The sequence below is a fragment of the Pogoniulus pusillus genome, chromosome 24 (genome assembly GCF_015220805.1).
Source record: "Pogoniulus pusillus isolate bPogPus1 chromosome 24, bPogPus1.pri, whole genome shotgun sequence".
Lineage (NCBI taxonomy): Eukaryota > Metazoa > Chordata > Aves > Piciformes > Lybiidae > Pogoniulus > Pogoniulus pusillus.
Genome location: NC_087287.1, coordinates 3,343,848 through 3,365,562, shown reverse-complemented (window position 1 = coordinate 3,365,562; position 21,715 = coordinate 3,343,848). Strand labels below are relative to the sequence as shown.

The following is a 21,715-nucleotide window of genomic DNA, read 5'->3' as shown; positions in this document are numbered from 1 at the left end:
GGACACAACAAATTCTGCCTCTAGGGTGGCGTGGGAATTAAAGATGTCACTATCTGTCAGAAATAATGAAATAGATTCTTGCACTGAGCTTAGGAGAGTGCTAATAACTGCTGAATAACTGCTCTACTGTTGAATTAATCATGTTTCTTGGTGGCTTTCAACTAAATGTTGGCTTGACATGACAAGTAGAAGGATTATTTCTGAATATTGATCTTCCTGGCAGAAGTCTCTCAATTGCTTCTTGAAATGACAGAAAAAAATGCATTTCTTGACCTTTTGTTTTACAAGAGGAAACAGAGAAGTACAAAACTGGCAGCTGATCTTTGTGCAGGGATAACTTACATTTGCTCACTTCAAACAAACAGTCTCAAAAATTACTTCAGTGCAGTTGTTTCAAGTCCTGATCCTGTATTGAAACACAGCAACCTACAGAGCTCTTTGGAAGACTTTGGCTGAATTGTAACCCGTGTTTAGCAGGAATATATTCTTAATTCCTTAAGCCCTGAGATGAATACTTCACTTTGTTCCTTTTATACTCTCATACAACATATGGGCAAGTTCTAAATCATAAATAGATCAGCAGTAATTTCTGACACATAGCAACTAGTCCCTGGAAAATAAACTTCCACATCCTGTCCCCTAAAAATCAACAGAATAACTACCACCAAAAAATGCAAGGGCTGGGGGGGGGGGGGGAAGTTTCTTTAGCCATTCTACCAAAACTCAGACCCAACCCCATGTCTTTTAGTACACTTTTCACTGCAGGACAGCAAGTGCTGTACTCTGATCCCACCACTATTAGTGATGCTACCAAGACCTTAATTATGTCTCGTTTTTTTCAGCATGTATTTTTAAGAGGTTTCTTTATCCTCACTCAGGCATTGCTGGACAAAATCATCTTTAGGAACATGCTAGAGGATTCACAGGGAGAAATTACTCTGATTATGATTTGTCTTCCAGCTGTAACATGAAGGTTAGGAGATCAAGACCACTATGGTAGCTGAATGCTTTTAGTCATTTCCAGACTAGCAAGAGATGAAGCAAAATAGCATATATCAGGGACAACAAGGTTTAAATCTACACAAGTATTTGCAGTTGCAATAGTCAGATCCTGGGGGTGTTCAAGGCCAGGTTGGATAAGGCCTTGAGCAGCTGAGTCTAGTTGAGAAGTGTCCCTGCCCATGGCAAAGGTTGGAGTAGATGATCTGAGGTCACAGAATCACAGAAACATGCAGGTTGGCAGAGCCCCTCAGCATCATCGAGTCCAACCTATAACTCTACAAGATTCATATCCCTAAGTACCACAACCACACGTCCCTTAAACACATCCAGGGTGGGCAACTCCACCTCCTCCCTGGGCAGCTCATTCCAGTGCCTGACCACTCTCTCTCTGAAAAACTTTTTGTCCAATCTAAACCTCTCCAGACTCAGCCCGAGGCCATTCCCCCTTGTTCTGCCTCCAACTGCCTGTGAGAAGAGACCAGCAGCAGGTCCCTTCCAGCCTGAGCTTTTCTATGATTCAAGCCTAGCAAATAAGACAGAGACCTGGACCTTCATTTCAATATTGTGACTGGCCTCTTGCCCACTGGTGATGGCAAACTGCTGCAGCTCTGACACTGCAATTCATGCCACATTGAATGAAAAATCCTTTGCAGGATGAGTAACACATGAATTGAATCAAGCTTTCATTTCTCAAAGGCTTTCTGACATCTCTGAAAACCCATCAACCCTCCATTATCTCCTGGGTATACAAGTCCCACTACTCCCTTCAGACTTTCACCTGGAGTCCAGTGCTGTGGAAATCAACAGTGGTCATGGATCTGTTCATGGTTGTCAGGCAGCCTTGTTCATGCATTTCAAAATTTCATCTTCTGAAATGTCTCACTATTGCACTGCAAGTGACTAACACCTTAAGAATCAGATGATGCTCTACATAGGAAGTCTGCATGTGATCACAGGAATGGTTTAGGTTGGAAGGGGCCTCAAAGATCATCCAGTTCCAACCCCCTGCCATAGGCAGGGACACCTCCCACTAGAACAGGTTGCTCAAAACCTCATCCAACCTGGCCTTGAACACCTCCAGGGAGGGAGCAGCCACAACCTCCCTGGGCAACCTGTGCCAGTGTCTCACCACCCTCACTGCAAACAACTCTTTCCTAACATCTAGTTTGAATCTCCTCTCTGCCAGTTTAAAGCCATTACTCCCTGTCCTGTCATTCCTAGACCTTGTCAATAGTCCCTCCCCAGCCTTCCTGGAGCCCCCTTCAGATACTGGAAGGCCACTCCAAGGCCTCCTCGAAGCCAAGCTGAAGAGCCCCAACTCTCATAGCCTGTCTGCACAGGATACACAGTGCTAATTAACACTGTTGTTATTCCAGTGTTATCACCCTCTGCAACCTCCTCTGACAATTCTATACACTCAGATAAATATGCCTCAGGATTGGTCCTTACATCAGAAATACTGAGTGATGTGCAGAAAGTTAGGCTATTTATGATATCATCTCATTCATCAAGAGAGACATAGGGAAGTAGCTTATCATTTACATCCTACTGCACAGGGCTTGGTTAAAGAAACAAAATGAAAATACAGTTATTGTTATGTCTCAGCAATATTTCTGTTTCCCATTCCATCAGACTGTATTTCAGGACATCATTTACTTTGTCAGAGATTCGTTTTTCTTTATGTGCACTCCTAAGTGTCTAGAATTAACATATCAGTGTCACAAGAAAAGTTTTTCTGAAGTGATAAACTCCACGGAGTTCTCTGGTTTATTTATAAAAAGATAGTACAAGCACAGCTCAATAAATTTGAAACAAGAAAGCTCTCCTCTGAGAGTATGTGGACAGCAGATTGAACACAGAGAAAAGGACATGTCCTTTGTTGTGGATTCTTTGGTATGTTCACACTGACTGCTTACACTTCAGTAACTTATGCACGTTACAATTTGCTGATGATTTGAGTTGCTTCAGAGGAGCCACTTGATGCAACCATAGAATCAACCAGGTTGGAAGAGACCTCCAAGAACATCCAGTCCAACCTAGCACCCAGCCCTGGCCAATCAACCGGACCATGGCACTAAGTGCCTCATGCAGGCTTTGCTTGAACACCTCCAGGCACAGCGATTCCACCACCTCCCTGGGCAGCCCATTCCAATGCCAATCACTCTCTCTGCCAACAACTTCCTCCTAACATCCAGCCTAGACCTCCTCTAGCACAACTTGAGACTGTGTCCCCTTGTTCTGTTGCTGGTTACCTGGGAGAAGAGCCCAACCCCACCTGGCTACATCCTCCCTTCAGGTAGTTGTAGACAACAATGAGCTCACCTCTGAGCCTCCTCTTCTCCAGGCTGAGAAAAAGAAAACCACAAGCCAATATCCAAAACAACAGCAAAAATCATAGAGCCTAAAATGTAAGATTCCCAAGGCTGCAGCTGTAGAGTCAGGTCCTGTGGGACAGGGGACTCAACCCTAGTAAACATCAGTGCAGCATCTTGAGAAGAAATGGTGCCCACAATTGTAGTATAACCAAGAGCTGTTTATTTTTTGCCAACAGCCATGCCTGAGCAAGTAGAAGTTCCTTTTAGGACATGCTTGTGGAAGCCAGAGGGATTGTTTACACTGTCCCATTCAGACTTCAGCCAAGTCAACCCAACTCTCAAGAACTAAAAAGTTTGCTTACTTTGAGCACTGGTGAAGTAAATACATTAAGGAAAAAAAATTTGAAGGGAGAAGATGAGACTGCATTTGCTTTAAGTCATCATTCATAAACCCTGAGACAGTATTTTCTTCTTCCTGTGGTACAAAAACACAAACCAAGAACACCTTTAACTCTGACAAAACACTTCTCAAAGATGCTTGCTAGCACTGCTCCTGCTCTGAAAACAGTAAAGAGTGTTTGTAACAAATCTTGCAAGATAAGACTCTTTTAAGGAGAAAATACTTTTCCAACTGATAGGACCCCAACAAGAAGTCTGATTATTTTAATAATCTGCATGCTGCAGAACTCTGGATGCTACAGTTCCACAAGCAATATGCTGCTCATGCTCAAAGTTCATTTCTCTCTTGATCGACTAGCTAGGCTAGAACAGGTCACTCTGATATTTAAGGAGCACTGAAAAGCATGTCACCTAACAGACACACATTCTTTAATTCTCTGGGGTAGGAGAAGCAATTAAAAAGTTATAAGATCCCAAGGAAAACGTATGAATACCTGGAAAAAAAACCACCCAAAGAACAAACCTGCTACCATAAGAGAGAAACTTTTAAAGCTGCAGCCACTGAAAAAATTCTGGCTTAAAGTTAGCAAAGGCTTTGCAAGAAGTGAAGTTGCCTGTTTTATTTATGAAAGAATACATAGCCTGGCATCCCAATTGTGCCACCAGTTAAATGTGTAAGAACTGAAAACTGTCCCAAAACGTTATTGAAGGGTTAAAATCTTCAATGTTTTATTTACATATTCACCTACTCCAACCAAGTGAAAGTTACAGTCTTTGACTGCAGGTTCTTGCCCTTTCTCAGGACAAAGCATTGCCTACATTCAGGAATTCTCTATTTGTCTTGTCTGTGCTTTGTTCCAGGGGTCATAACCAAGTGATCAAAACCAAATTATTCTTTCAGAGTTGTGGAAGTCAAGACACAGCTGTAGTACACAGGAAATCAGAGTAGCCATTCTTAAAAGGCATTTCCTTAGAGACTTTAAGAGCATCAATGAGAATCCCTTGATTAACTGCAGATGTGTCTCCTTGGTTATACGAGACAATCCAGAGCAGCTACATTCTCTATTTCTCACTATTATGAGTTCTCAGAGAGATTAAAATTTCATAATGCCTGTTGAATCGACACTTTGGGGGACTTGTTACTCACAGCTGCAATAACTACCACAAAAACCTCAATGAGCCACACTGGTCATGCAAAAAAAAAAAACCAAACAAAACAACTACAAAACTGCTAAAACAAACAAAACAGAACTCCCAAACACCACAAAAGCAAGGAAAACCAACCACCACCACCACCAAAACAACCTTACAGCATCGACAGTTCCTTCATTACAAGCCTCTGTGTGATCACAAACTGCCAAAGAGAAGCTACAGTGCTAGGCAGTGGAGGGGACAGTTATATATACACACTTAGCAAAGTTTAATATTAGAGTAGCTGCTGGGGCTGCTCTAACTTCCACAAAACCTGTGTCATCTCCTGTGAAAGCTCATCCCTGAGATGCTGCCAAGCTAACAGTCTTGTGGGCTGCTCTCCTAGTAGCAGCCTATGTGCTGGAGTGATCAGGAGACAGGGGATTTTTATAACCTGATCTATCTTCCAGTATTTAGATACAATAGAAATGGCCTCATATATTGCATGCACGTGACAGCAATGAACCCTGTGTTTCCTTCATGGGTTACACAGTTCACTTGCAAAAACAGAGAGAGGTTTGAGGGAGAGTTTAGATCAGTGCATGCTTACCAGCTGGTGCAGAACGCGAGCAGTGAAGTTGGAGCCCGTGACAATCGCCACACGAGTCACTGAATTTGCCTTCCTTAAAACCTGTCCTGGAATCCTTTCTGCTCTCAACCTCCTCTGAAGAAAGCTTCTCCAGTTCGATTATGACAGCTGACATCGTACACCTCAGTACAGCCCAAGGTAAAAACAAAGCTGAACAAAAGCAGCAACCACTTTCAGTCCAGCTTCCCCACGTCTGGAGATAAATAACTTCCTAGGACAACAAAACACCCCAAATAAGTATTTCCCCAAACTGTAACAGTGCAAAACGTTTAAGTCAATGACAGAGAAACTGTATTTCCAAAAAGCTGCTCCTCCAGCTCTGCAGCATTTGCTAAGTATTAAAGCTCTTCTGTAAGGTACAAAACTACTCCTCTGAAAAGTTCTGTTCTCGTAGTGACAAAAATGTTATGGCATTTCTGGGTAGCTGCTATGAAAATAGCAAGGGTAGAGACATCTGTAAGTCTGCTGAGCTGTGGCCATACGAACTTTGTTTGAAGAGTTTAATTCACAGTTTGTTACCCACTGGTCCAGCTGGGAGGAGCTAAGCAATGCCAATGAGAACAAGTGCATCCCGTACCCAGCCTGGCAGCTACACCCTGGAAGCTGCTGGTGCCACACTTGTGCTTCCCCGGGAACACTCGGCTCTTTGTCACCGACGTGTGCAGCAAGACAAACGGCCACAGGCTGCAGCGTTCCCTGACAACAAGGCAGAAACGGTTCTCACTTTCTCCATTTGTTAGAGCCTTCAGTCTAAAAAGCTGCTTTCTAGAGAAACTAGTGCTGGCGAGATTAAGCAAAGGGGTTTCATCCTTAAAGCGTCTTGGAAAAGATAGTATTTTAGTATTTTTCCTTCCCTTGGATGCGAGTAAACCTCAACAGAGGTCGAGCCAAGAAAAGGCTCCGTTTCTTTCCGGGCTCTGTCCCACCAGCCCGGCGGGAGCAGCATAAGCAACGCAGAGAGCGCCGCCTACTGGAGGTGCTGCGGAACTACACGGGGCGGAGAGCTCCACGTCGGGCGGAGCAGGACAGGGGATGCTCGGGGAGGTACCTGCCTTGGGAACCTCGCCCGTGTGCTGCCAGCTCTGGATTTGCCTTCAGAGCAGCAGATCTGATGAAGCAGGAATTATCGTTTATGAGAACGTATCGGACGAGATGGTTTTTTTTTGCAGGAAAATTGGCAAGCCTTGATCGGGGAAAGGCGAGATAGTGACTCGTCAGCTGTTAGCTCCTATCACTTCCTAAGCATCTCCTTGATCAGCATGAAAGAGTAATCTGATGCAAGAAAGATCTGTGCACCACGCAACTTTGCCTAAACAGTTTCTTGTTCTACAACAAGACAAACTCAACATCTCTAAACTCAGCTTCACAGAAGCAAACTCTTGCTATGCAGCAACTGTGTGTATCTCATTCCACAAACCACCCTGGGTAGGGCAACCTACTCCAGAATCTCAACAACTCCATACCAAAGAATGTATTCCTAAAATACAGTCTAAACCTATTCTCCCTCAGCTTAAGACCATTCTACCTTGACTGATGGCCAGACACCCACATCGTATGGCTGGAAAGGCAAATCCAGCACATCTCACACCGAGGTTAAAACTTGTTCAGTTCCTCTTATGGCTGCTGGATTTGTTGGCAGTTTTACAGAAGGTATCAGCCCTATCAATATATCCTCCCTCAAAAAATCTGTACCTTACATTTCACTTCACTGTTTATAAATAAGCATGAAACTGTTACTAAGTCCTGTAGGAAGGCTGGATCAAAACAAACAGAAGCTCAATCCTTTAATGATAAATCATCACAAATGCCCAGAGGCAGAATCATTCTTCAAATGTTCAGTGTCGTAAGAACTTTACATTATCCTTAGCTAGGTTCTTGTAGCTTTTCCTGGGTGTGTGAGCAATTCTTCCTCCAGTACAGACCCTTAGCTGAAGGTTTTAGGTTTCCTCAGTGACATCAATCTCAACATGATTTAATTTAAACACCCCAAGTATCTCATTACTATTGCTGCTATTAATTTTCCCACATAACCCTGAGCATGTAATTCAGTCAAAGATATATTAAGCTTCTACCAGCCTGTGACTATTTCTTTGTTTGTACAAAGGAGTTGGTTTTCTCCCCTCAATTTGATGCCTTTACAGATATGACAAAGGAGAGGGTGATGTTCCTTGACAATTTAGACAGCCCCCAAACTGTTCTGTTCTCTACACACATTATGTAGTGTATGCCACCAGCTCTGCTGAAGAGTAGGGGTCACCCTTTAAGATGGAGAGGACAATGTACAATATTTTATTTCATTATTACTTTTAATTTCCAGCTCTGAGGAAAACAATTTCCTGCTGGTGATATATGATCATCATCCTGTGATGATCTCTGGAAGACCTGAAAGGCAGCAAACGCTTGTAGACCTTTCCACTTATGCTAAAGCAAATACTACCTCTGTCTCTCTCATCTCCAGGAGTTAAACCAGACTGGGAGCAGCTGCAGCTGTTTCATTTGGCACCTTCATTTTGTGTCTTTTTCTTCTGAAATAAAGTTTTAAATTGCCAATATTATCTGGTTTATTGTTTAAAACACCTTTAGTTGTTAAGCAGTTTGGAGTTCTATTTTTCCATCTTGCTCTGTTGAAGACTGGCACTATTGGCAAGATATTGTGGGGACATATCATGGGAATGTATCTAACTTTCAGAACTTCATTTAGATGCCTCCAGACACAGGGACACATAACTAAACTCAAGCACCAGAACCTGATTTTCCACCATACTCCACTATTTGACTACTAGAAAGCTGCTCTCGAGCAACCTATTCTAGTGGGAGGCATCCCTGCCTAGGGCAGGGGCTTGGAACTAGATAATCTTTGAGGTCTCATCCAAACTAAACCATTCCATGTACTAAATCTAGTCATTAGATGCTTATGGATGTTTCTAAACCACTTTCAATTTGATGCTTCTAAATGTCTGACATACGTGAAAATATCTCTGTCCCCTAAACATCAACTTGCATGTTGCAAAAGGTACCTGGAAGTAGCATTTATACCGCTGACAATATTTTCAGAGAGATAAGAAACGTAAAGATTACAAACCACTTGGCTTTTATGATGCCAAACCAAGTTAAATTGAATTCAGAGAGTCCTGTAACAAATACTGCTTTCTGGAAAAATTAAGATAGTAATAAAAGACTTTGACGTCAAAGTGAATTTTCCAACTGGCATTAAAAGAAATAGATTCTTCTTTCTACTTCTGGCAATTGCACAAACCCTGTCTTAGCTAATCGAAACAGAGAGGCCATAAAGAGGTTATGCTGCAGTAAGTCAACACAGTTTCTAAATAGCAAAACATGTTTTGTAATTTAGTACACCTTTTGGTGGCATCTTCGCTATTAATTGAGGCATTACCATTTGAATTTCAACAGAGGCAGTTATTCATGCTGTAGAGAGAGGGGGTAGGGAAGAAAATGATGTTTATCTTCTGTAGGCAACCCAAAACACCTCAGACTGCTAAATAAATGCAGGCACAAGTGGAATTTGATTATTTTACTATACAATCTCTCTCACTTTTGAGTTGCTAGAAGAGCAAAGCAATTTTGGCTACATTCTGCTGATGAATTAACACACTTGAGTATGTTTTGCCAACAGCTTTCCCAGCGATATTGGCTAATCAATCTTGAAAACATAGTTTTATACCTTTTATTTCCTTAGTCTTGCTGAAAAGGAATAATTTTGAACTTGGAATTAGCTGTCCCATAGTAATTTTAAATTTCCTTTAGAATGTACTGCAGGTTGTGTGTGCCCTCCCCCTTTTTTTTGACATTACTTGCAAGACTCACCCTAAAGAAAGACATAGTGACAGTGATTCTCCCTGGGGAAGAAGAAACCAACACAATTAAATCATCAGACAGCACACTCCATCACTGGATACTACCAAGTGAAACAGGAAAATAATTCAGGCAATTTGATTAATAGAGGCAAACTTCATACCCTGCAATCCAAAAATCTCAAAGCTGTTTCATCTTTAGACTTCTTAGGTGTACAAATACATTGCCTCAAGATAATTTGAGGCAAACTAACTCTTCTTTAGAGATCAATTTCTCACACACACAAGTTAAACCAGAAATTCTCTGTCATTACAGCACAAAGAAACCTATTTTCAAATCTCTGTGATATAAGCTATTTAATCTTGAGCTTTGAGTATACTACCATCATTTATTTTGACCCTTGAGTGACATCTAAACTGTTAATAACAGTAAGATTTAAGAAGAAGCACCCAACATGACAAAATCAGCACTAAGGAAGTAACCATTCCATATTATTATTTCATTCAGGAGCAATACATTCCATTAATTATTTCTTTTTCAGAAGGATGAGAGGGCACTGCTACTGAAGACCTACTGACATCAGAAAGATAAATGCGTGCACAGAATCCACCTCTTACACCAGTAATATTTGTTTGATAAGTATTTTTCAGGGCTGTCTGAAAATAAAATCCTTTCCCAAAACCTAGGCACATGAGAAAGGCAGCCCATAAGCATCAGCTCTCCATATATATATATATATGAACTTGCAATGGCATCAGATAATTCCATAGATCATAAGAATGGCTTAAGTTGGAAGGGACCTCAAAGCTCATCCAATTCCAACCCCCTGCCATAGGCAGGGACACCTCCCACTAGAACAGGTTGCTCACAGCCTCATCCAATCTGGCCTTGAACACCTTCAGGGAGGGAGCAGCCACAACTTCTGGTGGGCAACCTGTGCCAGTGTCTCACCACCCTCACTGCAAAGAACTTCTTCCTAACATCTAGTTTGAATCTCCCCTCTGCCAGTTCTAACCCATTACCCCTTGTCCTGTCATTACAAGATCCTGTCAATAGTCCCCTCCCAGCCTTCCTGTAGGTCCCCTTCAGATACTGGATATAAGAGACTGTTTCCCTGATGCACTGAAATGCTTTTGCTTTGTTAGGCATAAAACCCATCTGCAGTTGCTAACATATAACAACACCCTGATATGGCTAAAACAATGTGCTGTGCCTCTCAATAAAATGTTGCTTGTACCCTAAAGGAAAGGCTAGAAAGCCAAATAGTAAAGGCAAAAGCTCTTGCCCAATTAAAGAGGAAAAGTTCCTCTCCAAGTCATTCCCTAAACAGATGGTTTCTGAGCTTTATGACATGCTGCAGTGGCTTTCTCTGTACACCTGCAGTCATCACCACTGAGAAATAAAGAGAAAGAAAAAGTTCAGCCCTGAGAAAACCAGTGGCAAAGTCCAAGAGCAAACAGCACCTTACCTACAAAGCAATTCCTTCTCTCAACTTTCCTCTGTAATTCTTTCCAGGCTAAGACCTTGAAGACTCATATGTGATTTCCCTCCCCCCCTCACTAATGAGATACTTCAGCACAGCTTCTAATAAAACCAAGTTGAACAATCATAACAATGCCCTGATTTTAAATTCAGCTAAAAGTTTTTAAATGTGGATTTGGAAATGCAAATACCATTACAAATATTGAAGTGCACAGTGGAGTGTTATGGATTTTGCAGATGTCCCTGTGACTGCTGAAACTTCACACTGGTGCTGGACTGATGCACCCAGTCACAAAGCTAATCTGAGGGCTGGAACATCAAGAAAGGCTGAGAGAGTTGAGGTTGTTCAGCCTGGAAAAGAAAAAGCTCTAGGGAGAACTTATTGCAGCCTTTCAGTACTTAAAAAGAGACCTATAAGAATGGGGGGGACATGACATGGATGATTTTCAAGTAGCTGTTGTGACAGGAGAAGTGGTGACAATATGAAACTTAAGGGAGTGGAGATTAAGACTATCACATCAAGCCACTTTGACTGTTGCAAGAACAGATTGGATACAGCAAAAGTTGCATTTCCCATCAGATTACCAGAAGTACCTTTTAACCTTTAAAAAGTCACATGTAGTGTTATTTTTCAGATAGACATTATTTCCTCAGTACCAAGCAACAGATGTGAGCCTGTTTAGTGCATGAATTACAGACTCAGTGAATTAATTCAGACTAGACACTAGGTGTCTGACTCGCATCATCATAGGGCAGATGCTTGCTGCTGAACAGAAAGGGAATAAGAAGTGATCAGAAAGCAAGTGGTGGAGTCACCGTCCCTGGAGGTGTTCAAGAAAAGCCTGGATGAGGCACTTAGTGCCATGGTCTGGTTGACTGGATAGGGCTGGGGGATAGGCTGGACTGGATGATCTTGGAGGTCTCTTCCAACCTGGTTGATTCTATGATTCAATTTACCCTGAACATGTATATATTAACATACAGCATGTGCCTTTATCGCTTAGGAACAGCAAAGCCTGCAGTACCTCTATCCAAATCCTCCTTTGGAGGTGGGGAAAGACATCACACAGTTCTACAGAACCAGTCACAGATACCCATTGAAGGAGAATTTCATCTTAGCCAAAAGCAAATGTCAAAGTCAGGTCTGGTATTTCAGAGATGCTCTCACAAGTCCCAAAGCATAAGAAGAGCAGTTCCATATTAGCCTTTTTGCTTTCTTGCTCTCTCTTTTTTTTTCCCCAGCTGTTGTGTTGAAAGAGCTACTGAAGTGGCAGTGATTTTGTCCCTTCCTTTCATGCTTCATTACCCTAGCTGCCTCTGCTGTTGATATCCTTCTGCAAATGAGAGTACACAAAGCAAATGGCACAGCAGTTCTGCTAACAGCAGGTCCCCCTTCAGAGAAAGCACTGAATGGTTAATTAACTAAATGTGCTATTATTCAATAACTCCACTAAAACATACTATGCCTTGGCAAAAAAAAAAAAAAAAAAGAAAGAAAGGGGGGAGGGAGGGGCAACAATCTCCACAATTATCATTTTCACTTGTTATCAACCAGCTTATTCCAAAAAGTCTCTTGGCTGGAGTTCTACAATTCCAAAGCTGAGCACAAAGCGGGATTCAGTCGTAAATTTATTCCTCTATGCACTAGGTTGGAAGAGAGTCATCCAGTCCAACATCCACACAGCAAGCAGGGGCATCCCCCACTAGAGCAGGTGACTCAGAGCCTCATCAAATCTGACCATGAATGTCTTCAGGGATGTGCCACTGCCTGCAGCCCCCTTCTGATAGCACTGACACTTCTCACTCTAAACTGGGCACAGGCAGTGGCTGGGGAACTTCACCAGAGCATGCCTGGACACAGGAGAAGGGTCTAAGCAGCACCTCCAGAACAACATTTCATCTCGAAAAGAAGTGGCAAGACCTCTGAGTCCCAGGGTTTCCTGAGACTGGTGCAGCTTCCCCTTACTCTCAGCATGGAACTCATTGCAGTAGCTGTTTTGGACAGGCAGCTGGAGCTCAGTTTCATGTAAAGGTGTGAGGAAAAGATCAAAAGCCTCAGGAAAACTGCCAGATCTAATCACCTTTATTTCTCCTTATGACAAATACCTTTTTTTTCTGTAATATTAACCTCCAGGATTACATTGAAGGTAGGGCTCTTTTGAAGTTAAAAAGGGAGAGTGATTAGAGTAATACATTTTCAACACCATCCTAGTGCCATGCACTGATGTTCTAAAGTCTGTTCAAAACCCCCCTTACTTTGCCCTCGTACTTCAGTATTTCTATCTTTGATGAGCACCACTTTGACCACAGGCAGAGAATCCATGCTGAAAAGAGATTAACACACACCCCCCCCCCCCCCCCAAAAAAAAAAAAAACAAACCATCCCACCTCAAAACATAAGGCCAGTCTCAATATCAGAGGATATCAAAAACAAACTGCAGAAGAGCTAATAAGTGAGTGTCTGCTCTTACCAGGAAATCAGCATCCTGATTGCTTCCTTTCATGCAATGCTTTCTGCTCTCAGAAGGGACATAAATTATCTAATTGTAGATGAATAAAAGAGATGCCTTGAGCACAAGTAAAAATCAAAGAAGACACAGATTTAGAAGTGAGTGGACCTGAGATCTTTATTAAGCAAAGGAGGTATAGGATAAATTTTAAAGCCATAAGAGTCTTCAGAAAATAAGAGGTAAGCAGAAGGAACAGGAAGCTAACAGATAGTGCCAACCGCCTTCGTTGTCAGTGAAAAGCAGCAGCACATTTTTTCATGCCAGAGAGCTATAGAGGATAGAAGGTTATGAAGCAAGAGATGTATATTATGTGCTGAAGTTATCTGGATTCTCATTTGCATGAGAAAGGAAGAAGCTTTCAAGAACACAAACTTGAATAGCTTGGGAAGAAAAGAGTCAAAGCAAACCTAACTGCTATGAATTGTGTCATATTTATTGAAAAGTGCCCAAGGCATTTCACATCTGCTTAGCTAACTCACCACATCCACTGATAGCAGCCTCCTAGGCAATCACAGACTTGAAACAGAAAGACTTCAAAAGACCTAGCCAGTGCCTGAGGAACTTAAGTTTCACTTTTCAAAACTTAGACACCTAAGTTACCTCCCAAGAGGATCACTGCAGCTGTTGAAAACTCTTTCAGAGCTACATCTTCATCTCTCAAGCCAAGGGAAGGGAAAGCAGAGTTTAATAAGTAGTCATAGAATGGTTTAGGTTTGAAGGGACCTCAAAGTTCAGCCAGTTCCAACTCTCTGCCATAGGCAGGGACACCTCCCACTAGAACAGGTCACTCAAGGCCTCATCCAACCTGGCCTTGGACACCTTCAGGGAGGGAGCAGCCACAACCTCCCTGGGCAAGCTGTGCCAGTGTCTCACCACCCTCACTGCAAAGAACTTCTTCCTAACATCTAGTTTGAATCTCCCCTCTGACAGTTTAAACCCATTGCTCCTCATCCTGTCATTACAAGTCCTTGTCAATAGTCCCTCCACAGCCTTCCTGCAGCCCCCTTCAGATACTGGAAGGCCACTCCAAGGTCTCCTCAAAGCCTTCTCTTCTCCAGGCTGCACAGCCTCAACTCTCTCAGCCTATCCTCAGAGCAGAGCTGCTGCAGCCCCTCAGCATCTCTGTGACCTCCTCTGGACTTGCTCCAACACTTCCATGTGCTTCTTGTTTTGGGGGCTGCAGGTGGGGTCTGAGGAGAGCAGAGCCAAGTGGCAGAATCCCCTCCCTTGCCCTGCTGCCCACACTGCTCTTGCTGCAGCCCAGCACAGGGTTGCTCTCTGGGCTGCACTCACACTGCAGGCTCATGTTGAGTTTTCATCACCTCAGACTTCCCCCAGGTCCTTTTCCTCAGGACTGCTCTCTAGTTACAGGTAGACATTCAAGACCCAGTTTGCAGAACAGGGCAGGATGAACTAATAACTGAGGAACCATGTATCACATATCGAAGTTGAAGCCTATTTTAACTCCTACAAGACAATCAGAATTACGTGGTGCAAGGAAGCACACGCTGACCCTTACACCACCTTTTGAAGCTAGAAGGGAATCAAACTCCCAAAGTTCACTTATTTGTTTTGTGAGCTTTTTTTTTCCTCATGAACTCACTTAGTTCCTTCTCTCTATAGCTTGTAGTCTGCCTCCAGCCCCACCAGAAATATTACTCAGCTACTTGAAAAAGATTTTCAGAGAGGCTCTCACCTGTGCCTCTCTTGCTGACCCTGATTTTGCTCTTTCATAGCCTCTCTTCTATGCCCTTTGCCATTGTTGCTGTCGTGAGGCTCATCACAAAACCCTTATTCACAAGTTTTTTTAATTAGCAAGTAATTTTACTTTGAAACAGTATTTTTAGGCATTCAGGGAAAAGCTGACTGGTTTACAAGTATTTCTGGAGGCTCTGCTAGCTCAGAACAATGCATGAGGCAACTCTTGCTTTAGAAAGCCTGTCAATCATCTCACCATGTTACATTCATCACCATGGCATCTGAAAGCTTCCTTTTGCACATCAACTACAGACACTACATATGTACCACGAAGGGGAAAGGTATAATTTAAACTGTTTTGACAAAAAAAAGATGATTGCTGAAGCTCAACATTTCCTTACCATAAAGCTTTGTTTAGTGAAAACACTCCATCAACATTAAAAATTGACTTTTTGCAACTATTACTACTTCTTTTTTTTAATTCAGTCTTAGTTCAGTATATTAAAGTCTCCATTATCCTCCTAGGGATAGATTCTCCATGCTAAATATTTCATTTTTTTATGATGTAGATCTTGAGAGTCCCATGCAAAGATAATACTGCTGCATTCCAGGACAAATTAAATACTTGACTCCTACTACAAGAAAACACACCCCCCTAACAAAACCCTAGTAGTTTGAGCAAGAACATAGATGCCTTTAGAAAGTACTTAGCAAAATGATGGCTCTTAAAGTAGTAATTATACTTGAAGTCCTAAGAGACCTCTCACAAGACCTGACAACAGATTCCACTGGGACAATCCCAAATACAGCTCTCAGTTCACAAAGCAGCATTTCCCTGCCTCAGTTCTTCTAGTAGGAACATTGTCATGTGAGCTATTAACCAGCTTGTATAAGATTTGGCAGCTTGCAAAAGTGATGGAAATGACTGTGACTTTGCTACAGAAGTCATCACCTGGTTTTTGTTTTTACAGAATAAACTAAATAGTATAAGGAGAATAAACTACCACAGAATACAATAGCCTTAAAGAAGATGGGACAGGGTCAAGCAGTGGTGAAGCATCAAAGCAGCAGCCAAAACAGTGGCAGGGGAAGACAGCAGCAGGTGCAGAAGAAGCAGCAAAGGGGACGAGACAAGCTGTGCTTCCAGACAAGCTTTTGATGCTCCAATTAAATTATATTAACTTATCCATTGTTGCCATTTTATGGCCTAACCCTGGCATGTTCATCCCTCTACCCAGGGACTCCAATACTCTTCTGCTTCTAAGTTTCTCTGTTCACAGGATTTCACAGGATGTCAGGGGTTGGAAGGGATCCAACCACCCTGCAGAGCAGGACCATACAACCTAGCTCAGGTCACAGAGGAACGCATCCAGACAGGCCTTGAAAGTTTCCAGAGAAGGAGACTGCACCACCTCTCTGGAGAGCCTGTCCCAGTGCTCTGGGACTCTTCAGAAATTCCCTCTTGTGTTGAGCTGGAACCTCCTGTGCTGCAGCTTCCATCCACTGCTCCTTGTCCTATCCCAAGGAGCAAGTGAGCAGAGCCTGTCCTCTTCTGCTGATCCCCAGCCCTCAGATATCTCTAAACATTTATTAGATCCCCTCTCAGTCTTCTCTTCTCCAGACTACACAGCCCCAGGTCCCTCAGCCTCCCCTCATCAGGCTGTGCTCCAGACCCCTCACCATCCTCAAAGTCCTCTCTTGGACCCTTTCTAGCAGATCCCTGTCCCTCTTCAACTGGGGATTGCAAAACTGAACGTGGTACTCAAGATGAGTTCTCACCAGAGCAGAGTAGAGAGTTCCCAAGTTATTTTATGGCTGAGCTAGAAATCAAGCTCAAACGGCCACAAGTGGCATGTTTTCCCCAGGGGACATTCAAATCCTCACAAGAGTAGGCCCCTCTCCCATCTGCTGGAAGAGGATCTTCAGCTGAGTCCTGTGTCCTCTTCCCAGCACATCCCACTTCTCCCAGGTCCCATCCAATGCCAAGGCACAGACACATTACTTGTGTTATCTTGTCCCCATTTTACACTCGGGGGGCACAAAAGAGCTCTGGGAAGTCTCTTGCCTGTCCCAGACTGCCAGTCTTCAGCTGTCAGTTTGGGATAGATTGCTTGCACCGAGTCACAAAATTGTTGAGACTGGAAGACACCTCTAGAGGTCCTTTAGTCCAACGTTGAGAGGGCTACCTAGAATCAGTTTCCCATCAACGTGCCCAGGAAGCTTTTAAATGCAAGGATGGAGAATCCACAATCTCTCGGGGTAAAATTAGTTAGCTCTATTTTTGTTCCCATTTCAGCCATGCCACAGCAATCCAGCCTTACACAAAACACTATCAACTATTCATGAGCTGACTAAATAAGCTAGGGATTTGTGAGGAACTGCACAACCTTTTTATGGGCCAGTCAAAAACCACACAATGCACAGCAAATTACTACCTTAGATAGCAAGCACTTCATGCATGGGACTGCTAAACTGCAACAAAACAAAGTTATTTGAGCCATGGGAGTTGTTTGTTGTTTTATACACTCAAAGTGGAAAATAATTATCTCATAAATAACTAAAATGAGCCAAGAAACAGTGACAGCGCTGAGAGCAAGATTTGTCTTGCTTGAAAGGATGGCAGTAGGTGCAGAACTTAAAGAAATTTGCTTTCTTGTGGCACATTAGTTCATCCTGGTGGCTCTTCACCACAACCTTCTGCCCAGGCACACTTGTTTTTTGACAGGAGCTCTCTGCTGGAACTAGAAAATATTTCTGGCTAGGGGAAATGATGACTTCTGGTTTGCTCATGTATGCTGCTGGTGAGGGGCCTGGAGCACAGTCCTGTGAGGAGAGGCTGAGGGAGCCGAGGTTGCTTAGCTTGAAAAAAAGGAGGCTCAGGGGTGACCTCATTGCTGTCTACAACTACCTGAAAGGAGGTTGCAGCCAGGTGGGGTTGGCCTCTTCTGCCAGGCAACCAGCATCAGAACAAGGGGACACAGTCTCAAGTGATGCCAGGGAGGTATAGGCTGGATGTTGTTAGCAAGTTGTTGGCAGAAAGAGTGATTGGCATTGGAATGGGCTGCCCAGGGAGGTGGTGGAGTTACCGTGCCTGGAGATGCTGAAGCCAAGCCTGGCTGGGGCACTTAGTGCCATGGTCTGGTTGATTGGCTAGGGCTGAGTGCTAGGTTGGACTGGATGAAGGTCTCTTCCAACCTGGTTGACTCTACAATAACCTGTTTCACATGAGATACAGTTCATAACAGTCATGAGTGTGTACATTTGCCACAAAACCATTTTAAGTTGTTTTAGACTTGTGGTATTATTTTCTTCCTCACAACAGTAAAAACAGCAACCCACAAAACAGTAACCTAACTGCTACACAAACCCATGGTTTTATTTTTGTAGTAATTTCTTTTTAATCTGCCTGAAACCAGGCATCTCTAGAGGAGAAACACAAAGTAAACAGACAAATAGCTGTGCTGCCAATTGATCTTGCTGCTCTCTGCTCCTGGTTAGTGCTGAATTCACAGGACAACTTTCAGGTGCAAGATTCTTACCATGCTTCCACAGAGACACACTAGATATTAAATCTGAGAATTTGTTTAGATACACACACACACTCTCCAGGGTATTAAAATCAGTTCACAGAGCTACATAATACTGGTTCAAGTCTCAAAACAACATCTGACTGCTTTTCCAGTTATAGTGTGTCACAGGAAAAAGAAAACAGCAAGAGAGAATTGCAACAGCTGAACTACAGCTTTGCTTTTGAATTCCAGAGAATTACAATCATAGAATAGAATCATAGAGTTGTTTAGGTTGGAAGTGACCTCAAAGATCCTCTAATTCCAACCCCCTGCCATAGGCAGGGACATCTCCCACTAGAACAGGTAGGTCAAGGTCTCATTCAGCCTGGTCTTGAACACTTCCTGGGAGGTCGTGGATGACAGAATCAGATCAAAGATCACATTCGGTGATTCTGTCATCCACGACCTCCCTGGGCAACCTGTGCCAGTGTCTCACCACTCTCACTGCAAAGAACTTCTGCCTAATCCTCTAAATCATGTGAAAGCAGCATGTGAATTATGAGCATTTTTTTCAACCTTAAAAATAAATCAAGGAGCAAAATTTCCACATATTAAGATGTGCAAGAATCTATCATTACCTGTGATTTCCAGGCAGAAAAACAAAAGTCACAGTGAAGAGGTTAGCCTCCTAGATAAGAGCAGGAGCACTTCTGAAGATCATACACTGGACTTGTCTAAAGTACCTGTGCAACACATGGAGCTCTGGATGACAGTGTACAGATTTTTAATTCAATGCAGTTACTTTCCTGGTACTAGTGGGAGAAGAATGAGTCTTGCAAGTAACAGTCAGCAAGGTGAAAAATGTTCAAAAGGGGGGGAAGAAAAAGAGTGGGGGAAAAAAGTATTCAGGAGTTGAAGGGAGCATCACAGAATCAAGCAGGTTGGAAGAGAGCTCCAAGCTCATCCAGTCAAACCAGCACCCAGCCCTAGCCAATCAACCAGACCATGGCACTAAGTGCCCCAGCCAGGCTTAGCTTCAACACCTCCAGGCACGGCCACTTCACCACCTCCCTGGGCAGCCCAGTCCAATGCCAATAACTTCCTCCTAACATCCAGCCTAGATCTCCCCTGGCACAACTTGAGGCTGTGTCCTCTCATTCTGTTGCTGGTCGCCTGGCAGAATATACCGACCTCACCTGGCCACAATCTCCCTTCAGGCCAGTACTACAACAGGTGATATCAATCTTCATTTGAATAAAAACACTGGGCAAAATCAGTACTGGGAGCAGGTGGAAATCACTTGCCCCACCACACATTTCAGTGCAGACACTCTTGCAGCCCATCATTTACAATATCTTTGCATCTTTCTGAAATGATTTTCCAACTGAAAAAGGCCCCATCAGGAATTAGCAATAAAGGACAGACATGAATGCAGCAGCCTGCAAGTGTATTGAAGCTCTCTGAAAGCCAGCATTCTCTGGACACTGCCTGTTGCACAGATGCTGAGAACAACACACTCAGTTCTCACACATGGGCTTAATATCATTGCCATTAAATTCAGCATTCTGCTACACCAGCATAAAAGAAAGCATTCTGCCTTTTTTCCCTCCTTCTCTATCCACAACAAAAATAAGACTCATGCCTTCTTACTGCTTAATAGCAGTAGGTCAATAATTTTGTTGAGCTCTCTCAAAAAAAAAAAAATTATGATTTTTCATATTACAATTCTACAACTTCAAACTTCCATTATAGAACAACCAACATGAAAGTGATTTTCTGGTTTTATTGTTACCTCTGTAGACAGGCATTCATTGGGGCATTACTCAGTTTCTAGACTAAGTGCAACTGCCCACAGGCAATCAGCTATTCATTTGTGCCTTGACTTTTTTATGCACTGAATGAACTAGGAGATGTTATTACAATCCAGACCTTAAATCTCTTCTGCTGTTTAAACATCTATCCAACACTCCCAAAAGCCTTCCCTCTAAAACTCCAATTACTGCAGCAAACTCAGGAAAATAATTTCGCTTGAGCAAGGATTGAGCAGATAATAACATCCAAAGGTCCACACACAAACTATTCTATCTATTTTCTTAGAGAACAAAGCACAGATTTCACAACAAAACTGGGTGGCATAGGTCTAAACTATTTCCCTCCCCCCCCCCCTAGTAAAAGTGCTTGAGACTCAACCTTACTTCTAGCAAGAATTTGCAGCCTCCATTGACTTAAACAGGTTCAGCATTGCACTTAGAGTGATTTCACATTCCACCTTTGCAATGAGTTGCTCCTTCTCTTTCCAAGCAAGATGTCAGTGCACTGATCCATAGCTAATACATGTTTGGTGTTTCTTAAGAGTTTTCTTACAGTTTTGGAGTGCCTTTGTTTAAAATGCCCTGCCAAAGCACACTACGGAGCTGGGAAGGCAGACAAAATGTGCAGCCCACGGGGTCTGACCACGCATTCTCCACTGCAGCTCTCGCTTTGGCCACTGAAGGACATCAGCAAACACACTCGTTTAAAAAGATAGAGAACAAAAACAAACAAAAAGAACCAGCTGGCTCTTTACTTCAGCCTACTCGCAGATCTCTTTCCTGAAGCACAACCAATTGCTCTTCACCCCTTGTCTGCCGCAGGAATTGTATTTCGAGTGAAGAGATTTTAGATAAGGCTTCTAAGGAAGAACTGAGGCGACAGTCAGGTTCCAGAGACTACCTCAACAGCAGCCAGAGAAGGAAGTTGTGACAACCAGCTTTAGAAACAAACAAAACACCACACAGATGCTGCAGAGTTATAAAGCGAGCATAAGGAACAACCCTTCCGCTAAACCTTCCACCCTTGCATTATTTACTCACCTCGTGTGCTGCTGTGCAAGCAGAGATGAAACCAGAAGGCCAAAAGACTCTCAAACTTCCACAGACAGGAGCTCAGAAGCTCTGCCCCTCTTGCTTCGTCCGCCATTCTCCTGCAGGCTTAACTGACGCACGTGTCCGCTGGCCCCTCAGCACCCGAGCAGCACCACGCAGCTGAGCAGCATTAGCTCCTAATTCGCTCTCTAACCTTACACACAGCTCTGACGGTTGGGGAGTTACCCACCCTCGGCCGCACTCAAATCACCCAAACTAGATTCACCTGGCTACAATTTAAGGCACGAAGCTTTATGTTCACAGCTTGGCACAGTATACAAGCATGAGATAGTTACAACGCGTT

At 43.1% G+C, this 21,715-nt stretch overlaps 1 protein-coding gene across 2 annotated transcripts in view; it reads right to left on the bottom strand.

The window, feature by feature from the left end:
- Positions 1-21,715, bottom strand: part of ANO3 (anoctamin 3) — a 187,589-nt gene extending 165,874 nt beyond the window's left edge. For both annotated transcript variants that reach the window (XR_010306682.1, XM_064163080.1), the window contains exon 1: positions 21,361-21,715. Coding sequence is in view for 1 of the 2 variants with exons in the window: in XM_064163080.1 (XP_064019150.1) it covers positions 21,361-21,466 (106 nt within the window). In the remaining variant the exon portion in view is untranslated. The remainder of the gene's footprint in view (positions 1-21,360) is intronic.